The 8,550-nt window shown below is 34.2% G+C and overlaps 2 protein-coding genes across 3 annotated transcripts in view; one reads left to right on the forward strand and one right to left on the reverse strand.

Moving 5' to 3' along the window:
* The window catches only part of LOC107724598 (ammonium transporter Rh type A-like), an 11,812-nt gene extending 10,299 nt beyond the window's left edge, over nt 1-1,513 (forward strand). Inside the window, exons 10-11 of one of the 2 annotated variants that reach the window (XM_016533582.1) lie at nt 1,011-1,084; nt 1,266-1,513. In XM_016533582.1, coding sequence (XP_016389068.1) covers nt 1,011-1,084; nt 1,266-1,292 — 101 coding nt within the window. In that variant the 3' untranslated portion in view covers nt 1,293-1,513. Of the gene's footprint in view, nt 1-720; nt 918-1,010; nt 1,085-1,265 lie in introns of those variants that run through there. The other variant, XM_016533583.1, reaches the window with a different exon arrangement.
* Nucleotides 1,514-2,770: 1,257 nt separating this feature from the next.
* Nucleotides 2,771-8,282, reverse strand: LOC107724601 (transmembrane protein 50A-like). The gene is made up of 7 exons (XM_016533591.1): nt 8,148-8,282; nt 6,647-6,768; nt 6,449-6,561; nt 4,754-4,821; nt 4,564-4,656; nt 4,387-4,453; nt 2,771-3,414 (listed from the first exon to the last, which is right to left on the reverse strand). The coding sequence occupies exons 1-7, from the start codon at nt 8,254-8,256 to the stop codon at nt 3,369-3,371; spliced, it is 618 nt and encodes a 205-aa protein (XP_016389077.1). The 5' UTR covers nt 8,257-8,282; the 3' UTR covers nt 2,771-3,368.
* Between the last annotated feature and the right edge of the window lie 268 nt (nt 8,283-8,550).

Here is an 8,550-nt window from a genome sequence, read left to right on the forward strand (position 1 = left end):
AATAGAATGGGGGGGGGGGGATTAAGTAACAACCATGTTTTGATTAAATATTACAATACTTTTGAACTACAAAATATTAATTGAATCAAAATCAAGACACTAAAATTTTATAATAGCCTACTTCTGTTAAAGTTTCCTGAACTGGGGCCAGCTGCATAAACATAGCACTATATTAAGACCGTGTCTTAACTAGTTTGACTAACTAGCAGTAAACCATGTGGTAATGAGTCTTACTTTTTAGGTTCAAATTAGACAAATCTACCATTTTATGTAACCGTGTGTAACTTATGTAGTTTATGTACATATGCATGTGTGTGTGTGTGTGTGTGACAGAGAGGGTGGAAGTCCAGGAAATTAGTCCACATTAGACTCTTGAGTTTTTAAAAATCTACTGTATACTTAAAAAAGGAGAGATGCTTGACTATTGATAGGGATTCTTTATTAATCCACAAAAATACAAATACAATTTTGTAATGTTATGGCAAGCTTTTACATCAATGTTGTGGTAATGGACAGTATGTTGGGACCCTACACTGACAGCCGTGATAAAACTTGCTATATTAGCTTGACACAGTATCTTTGACACATGCTCTATGCCTATTTGAAGCTAAGAAAACAATGATTTGACTTTACAATGCTTCAAGCAAAAAGTATGACAAAAAATCTGATCATAAAAAAAAAAAAAAACTTTTTTTTTTACCATGATTTTTTTTTTTGTAGAGGGAATGGTCACATGTGGCTGATTTCTTCTAGGAAGGATGAGGGGCTAATTGAGCATGTGCAGTATGAATATCAACACTGTAGCTCATTCCTGATTAAAGAAATAAGCCATGTTGTGTCTGCCCCTCGTTGCAACCGTCCCCACTCTCCCGTTTGCTCTGTGACAAGTATTTTGCATTGACTCACTTCTGATTCTTAAGTAAAAAAAAAATTAAAATCCTTGTGTGACCAATTAGTTTTGTGTTTTGGTTCAATGAGGCAAACTATAAAACTGAAATAAAAATTTGCAGGACTTTTTCTTAAATGGAGTATCTGGAGACCCCAGCAGGACAGGAAGTGCTTTGATGACCAGGCATTCTGGGAGGTGAACGGATTTGTTCATTTGCATCAGTTTAAATAGATCATTCCTTAATCTCAATGTTTGTATTTCTCTTTTATCATTTAAAAGTAGAATTAATTGCATTAAACCTAATTAAAAATTAAACTTGAAGATATGTTTTCAAACATGTTTACGATTGCTAATTATGTATTCGTTTGTCTTGTAGTTTCCAAATTTGGTGGTACAGAAATGAAGAACTTGTGGACACATTAATAAGAGGACTCGTTATGCATGAATGTGTTTGTGTGTGTGCTTGAGAGGTTAGACATTGCTTAAGTAAACAATTTACAAGATAAAATGTCCTTGAATGGAAAGCATTGTGCTTTCTAAGAGACAAATCATACAAAACATCACCACCAAAGAAATTTCCAAGCCCCTGGAAATTAAGGCTGGATTAAATTACTTTAGTGGAAGCAAGAAAAACAGAGAAGAGTTTGTTCAGCCTGACAATGACAAACTGATACACCACACCACCACCTAATGCAATATATAAAAATAACCTTATGGTGACTTAAATCTACAATCCCATGTTATTCATCTGCTTTTGAATGTAATAAAAAATTGCGCTTTCTAAAAGAAAAAACACTGGTTCTGTACATATTTACAATAATTTTATTCATTTAAACCCACAGTTGGATGAAGTTCAGCTACTTTTTGTCAGAAAGAGAGACGTGGATTACATTAAAATGTTACATTCTTTTAGCATGTAGAAATCACAGAATCTCTAATTTGTTAGTTGACAGATGAGTTGAATTCATCTTATTCTCCCATAACCACTGAAATAATAAGAAATTGTGCTTTTTAAAAACATTAACATTTTTATACAACTCCCACATGCCCAAACATACACAGAGAGTGAACTTAAAGCTCCAAAAGCTACAAAATATATAGTTGTGCTCAAAATTATTAATACCCTTGGTAAATATCAAAGGCGGCTGTGAAAATAAATCCGCATTGTTTATCCACTTGATCTTTCATTCAAAAAAAACAAACAAAAACAATCTTACCTTTAATTAAAGTAAAAAAAAAAATGGGGGAAAATCACATTATGAAATAAATATTTTGCTCTAATACAGTAACAGGATGTGTCTATATGGTCCTAATGCACGGTGAGGAGGAGAGTTTGAGTGGCTAAAGACTCCAAGGATCACAATTGGAGAACTGCAGAAAATAGTTGAGTCTTGGTGTCAGAAAGCCTAAAAAAAACAATGTTGTTTGGGAGGGTTTCAAGAAAAAACTAGAAAAGAACACAAACAAACATCAAAATCAAAACAAAAATGGGTCAACAAAACCAAGCTTCTGCCCTGGCCAACCCAGTCCCCTGAGCTGAACCCTATAGAATATGAGTGTGGTGAACTGAAGAAGAGAAGCATCAACATGCTGCTGGGAAACTGAAGGGTCTGGAGAGATTCTGGATGAAGGAATGGTCTCTGATCTCCTCTCTCTAAACTCTTCAGGCATTATAGGTGAAGACTCAGAGCTGTTCTCTTGGCAAAAGGAGGTTGCAAAAAGTATTGGATAAAAGGGTGTGATTAATTGTGACCAATGGGTATTAGAGAAAAACATTTATTTCCTAATGAGATTTCTCTCCCATTTTAAATTCTTATTCTCCAATGAAAGGTTAGATTTTAGTCAATTTTTAAAATAAAATATCCAAAGGACTGATGATACAGATTAATTTTCACAGCCTTCTTTGATCATATTTACCAAGGCCAAGGGTATGAATAATTTTGAGCACAACTGTATCCAGGCTTCCCACAGTCAAGAAAAACTCAGAGAAATAGGCTGTTTGGTTTTACTAGATGCACAGAAATTAAAAATATTGACAGTGAATATACATGTTTCTAGTTATGCTCAGCTATAAGAAACTGCTTGTGCTCAGTGCAGTCTGTTTAATATTTTCAAATTAAACAACTGAATGACTGGAAAAAAGCGTGGGAACCCATATAACGCAATATAAAAAAAAAAATTCCAAAAGAAAGACGTAAAATAAAGCGCTTGTAGTGATATCAGCTGACTGAAGGTTGAGCCGCAAATATGAAAGGAGTATGTTCTCAAATCTGCACATTGCACAAAATTTCTAAAGATTTTCCCCCTGTGTGGCCACACAGGAAACGAGACAAAGGAAGGAGGAACATATTTAAGAACGGGAGTCAGCTGAGGAGTTGAAAAGGGGAGAGAAAGAAAGAGAGAGTGCAAATAAGCAGCAATAAGTACAGAGGAATTGTGTGTTGATGGACTGTGGGATTTGACTGAAGGAAAGGGATCTTTACTGCCAGAGGTCCTCAGTTCGGCCAAACTTGAACACCAGACCACTGCAAGAGAGAAGGAGAATCAAAATTAGAACTTAATCAAATTATCATAGTTTCACTTGAAAAAAAAAGAAAAGAAAATCTGAATTTGCCAAGTTATTTATTATAAATTACATGAATACTCAAAATCTCAGACCACTAATGCAGTTAATTAGAGACTGGGCAATAGTGGTATATCCATGACTCATTTAAAATTAATTTTATTAAGCTTTCTGAAAAGTATTTTGATGATTATTCAATGTCTCGTCAGTGGAAGTGGTTTGATAGCATCAGTAGCAAAAATAAAGCAAACAATGTAAGCAAAACGTCAGCAAACATACACAGAGAATGAACTTAAAGCTCCAAAAGCTACAAAATATACAACCAGGCTTCCTACAGTCAAGAAAAACTCCCTGTTTGGTTTTAATAGTTGCACAGAAATGAAAAATATTGACAGTGAATATACATGTTTCTAGTTATGCTCAGCTAAGAAACTGCTTGTGCTCGGTGCAATCTGTGTAAAATAATTTTACACGGACAAAAATAGTCTCTTTTTCATTTGTCCATTCATTTCCATTTGAATTACTTCTTTTTGAACAAATTGTTCATTTCGGATTTTTAAAGAAACAAGAATTTTGTCTAGCAAGGGCACATTAAATTGATTAAAGGTGACAACAAAGACATTTATAATGTTACAAATAAATATGTCAAATAAAGTCTGTTCTTCTGAACTTTAGGCAAAGAAAAAGAAAGTATTACAGTTTAACAAAACTATGAAGCAGCTCAACTGTTTTCAACATTGATAATAATCAGAAATGTTTCTTGAGCAGCATATTAGAATGATTTCTGAAGGATCATGTGACACTGAAGACAGGAGTAATGATGCTGAAAATTCAGCTTTGCATCACAGGAATAAATTACATTTTAGGATAAGTAGAAAACACTTCTTTTTATTTGTAATAATAATTCACAATATTACTGTATTTTCAAACTTACCCAAAGAAGATGAAAGCATTTTGGAAGAAAACCGCAATACCAGGATACACCGACAACTCCTTATGATCTGTTCAATCATAAAGAAAAAAAAATGGAAAAACATAATCAGCAACTGTAAACAAACAGAAACCGGAATCATCTTATTCTATAAGGGTAAAATCAGTCTTATTCTCTCACCAGTCACAACAAAACCACCAAACAGAATCCACATAGAGGCGATGAGAGACCCGAACGCCAACATGAACCCGATGAAGAGCCAAATTCTGGCACCTACACACATTCAAAGCACATTTCGGTCATGTAGTATTTCAATATCTACAAGAAATGCATAAAGTTAATGCTGTCTCGTTGCGTATGCAGGACGTACCTGTCTGTCCCAAGCAGCCCTCGCTGTAGCTGTCGCCCCTCACCTGGCCATTTGACACCGCATTGATCCTGCATTCAAATCAGTCTTATTTTAGTCATTACCTTAAGCAAAAACAAACTATTTCAATCCAAGTAACTTTTATGAGTATTCTTTTTCTTTTGAGTTCATGAAACGGACTCATTCTACGTCATCTGAATAGTTTCATTGTTTTGAGCTTAATGAACTTGTTTCTTTTAAATCAGATGTACTTCGATTTAACTGAACCTGGCTGCAATTTCTATTTCCCAGCATGCTTTGCCATAGCACTCGAAAGGTAGAGTAAATACTAAAGTGTTACATACTGTTTTTTGCTAGATTCATGTAAAATAATTGGGAGGATTAGTGTTGTTTTGCTATGCTAATTTAGAAGAGTTTCTGTTATGTTGGGTTTCTCATTGTGACGAGTGGAGCATGGTTTCAGAACAGAAATATGTGAAATGTTTCATACCGCCTTACTCATTCAGCAATTACTATGCTTATCAAAGCATTGTGTTGTCAATTAGCAAGTTAGCATTTACTGAATTAGCTAGTTCCAGCTAGTTATGTTTCCAATAATGAAAAATTTTTTAATTGAGATTACATGATAATTTTAAGTTAGCTTACTCAAATATTTCAAATTAGGAGCAATTCATAAAATAAAATTGGCCTGTTCTGCTTGCTTAAACTTTGAATTTCCTAACTTAAACATTTTGATGTAAATTAAGTAAAGAAATTCGAAACTTAGTTAATAAATTAAGACATTTTTAAACTTAGTTTTTTTTTTAGTTTTGCAAACTTATTCAGTTCTACAGTGTAGTTTTTATTGATAGTTTGAAGTTGTTTTAGATTCTTTTTTTCATTTTTGAGTTAAAACTTTTGCAATTTTTTGTTGTGTTTTTGTAACTTTTATTATTTCTTTTAAAGGGGTCATATGATGTTGCTAAAAAGAACATTATTTGGTGTAATGAAATGTGTTTATGCGGTTTAAAAAACACATTATTTTCCACATACTGTACATTATTGTTTCTCCTCTATGCCCCGCCTTTCTGAAACGCGTCGATTTTTACAAAGCTCATCGGTCTGAAAAGCGAGGTGTGCTCTGATTGGCCAGCTATCCAGTGTGTTGTGATTGGCCGAATACCTCAAGAGTGTGACGGAAATATTACGCCCCTCACATACTGTTGATGCTGTGTCCCAGAGCGATGAGACAAAAACATTAAAACCCATTATAAACGAGGCATTTGTTGCATCCAGTGGGGACATAATTACGGATTATAATGACTTATACTGTCTTTTTCATTTTTATTTCAGTTTTAGTTATTTTAGTACATCAAATTAAACTAAATAATAAATGTAGCTGAAATAATAAAAAAATATATTTTGCAATAAGTTTTAAGTTACAGTTAAATATAAGTTATGGTTTAGTTTTACTTAACTATAATAACCCTGATTCAAATCCATACATAGTGAAACTCCACTGGCGGTTTATCAATGCAGTCATTGTACAGTAGTCACGGCGCAACCCTGTAGTTAAATCAGTGCTTAACAACAGGAAGTAAGATCTGGGACAGATCAAATGATGTCACAGCGTTGGTCTGGCCGGACACAATGAGAACAAAGACTTAGTTCTCTTCATTAGAGGGAGTGCCAGCGAGAATCTGTACAGGTGTAACTCACATGAGGAAGGCTATAGTCGCTATAACCCCACAGGTATGATATGCATGGTGGAACTGTTCCTCTTTAGGGTACATTATCGCAGCATCGATGATGATCCACCAGCCTGTGAAAAACTGCACGTGTGTACAGTGCGAGAAGAAAGACTGTTAGTTTGGGAATCACTGGATATTTTAGAGAACACAAGATTTATTGACATACCAGAACTCCGGCTGCGATGGAGGCGATGGCGTTTCTCTTCTCACCCCAGTCCACATTACACTCGCAATCGCCACATCTGATCCCGTCCAGAAACCCTGACATGCTTCTGATCTGACCTGACCCTTCAGAGAAATATATGTTACTTTTGAGATGTTCTGCTGGTTTTCATAATAAAAAGACTTATTCACATTGCGTGAAGAAGTGAATTATCATACGGTGAATCATACAATGACAAATTTGGGCAGAGAAATGGATATTTAATTTCAAATATTTAAATTTAAAAACACCTTCCCCATCTATCTATCTATCTATCTCTGTCTATCTATCTGTCTATCTATCTATCTATATCTGTCTATCTATCTATCTCTGTCTATCTATCTATCTATCTATATTTGTCTATCTATCTATCTATCTATATCTGTCTATCTATCTATCTATATCTGTCTATCTATCTATCTATCTATATCTGTCTATCTATATCTATCTATCTATATCTGTCTATCTATATCTGTCTATCTGTCTATCTATCTATATCTGTCTATCTATCTATATCTGTCTATCTATCTATCTATATCTGTCTATCTATCTATATATCTGTCTGTGCTGTCAAACGATTAATTCGAATCCAAAATAAAAGTTTTTGTTTACATAATATAGGCTGTGTGTGTGTACTGTGTATATTTATTATGTATACACTACATACAAATACACACACAATATATATATTTTGAAAATATTTACATATATTTACATTCATATAATTTATATTATATATAAATATATTTAATATATAAACATAACATATTTTTCTTAAATATATACATGCATGTATGTGTATTTAAATATGCATAATAAATATACACAACACGTATATATTATGTAAGCAAAAACTTATTTTGGATGTGATTAATCGTTTGACAGCACTATCTATCTATCTATCTATCTATCTATCAACGCATTAAATTGATCAAAAGTGTCAGTAAAGTCACTTATAATGTTACAGAATATTTCTATTTCGAATAAATGCTGTTCTTTTTAATTTTTGTCATTAAAGAATCTTGAAAAAGTGACGGGGGAAAATGAGTGTTCGTCAACTCGTGTTAGTTTTTATTTCGAGGCTAATAAATTCAACAGTTCCTGCGCAGGAGCGGCGCATCGTCACTGACTGCGCACATGCAGAGCACACATGATCATCCTGAACCAAACACAAATAACACACAAAGGATTTCCTTCTGTCATGTTTGCGACCAATATCTGAATATTAACATAAGCGATCTTTAACATAATAGTTAAAAACTACGTTTCCGCGCAATATCGGGCGAAAACGTCGAGTGTTAATGCTGTAAACATGTTTGATCTCTCATATCCGGCTGATTTCTAACCCAATTTTGCTACATCACTGTTTCTATAAAGCATGACGGATAAATAAAAGCACACGTAACGGTGAATATCTAATGAATGATTGCTAGGACTCGATCTTTACAGCACAGTGAATTCTTACCAGCACTTTTCTTGAGTTTTTCCTGTGGTTCGCAGTATGTGGAGATACACTCCGCAGTCTTCCGTCTCAAACAGTGCACTGAGTCGCACATGCGCAGTGCGCTCTGCATCAGTCTCCATTGGCTGAGCACATCCTATCAACCAAAATGTGCACTTATTAAAGGTTTAACACATAAATAAATGAACAGCACGTCTGATAAAATTACGGGATAAGAGAAATTCTGAAATACGTTTTAGAAAAATCTGTTTTATTCTACATGGTAACGGGTCGCCCCCTCATGGACACCTTTGTTGGCATCACGTGATCAGCTATATGGTAAAATTACTATTTACGATAGGAATTACTGTTACTAAGGTGGTTTACACAGCATAAACATAAAGGTACATCTAAAAAATGCAAGCAA

This window comes from Sinocyclocheilus rhinocerous, unplaced genomic scaffold (genome assembly GCF_001515625.1).
Source record: "Sinocyclocheilus rhinocerous isolate Xijiao unplaced genomic scaffold, SAMN03320098_v1.1 scaffold304, whole genome shotgun sequence".
Lineage (NCBI taxonomy): Eukaryota > Metazoa > Chordata > Actinopteri > Cypriniformes > Cyprinidae > Sinocyclocheilus > Sinocyclocheilus rhinocerous.

What these genes read in the sequence shown, in the direction of transcription:
- LOC107724601 (XM_016533591.1), bottom strand. Translation starts at nt 8,256, where the DNA reads ATGCAGAGCGCACTGCGCATGTGCGACTCAGTGCACTGTTTGAGACGG. An exon ending in GCGACTATAGCCTTCCTCAT is followed by an intron (nt 4,822 to 6,448) that starts GTGAGTTACACC and finishes ATTTGAATGCAG; the next exon opens with GATCAATGCGGTGTCAAATG. An exon ending in AATGCTTTCATCTTCTTTGG is followed by an intron (nt 3,415 to 4,386) that starts GTAAGTTTGAAA and finishes TCTCTCTTGCAG; the next exon opens with TGGTCTGGTGTTCAAGTTTG.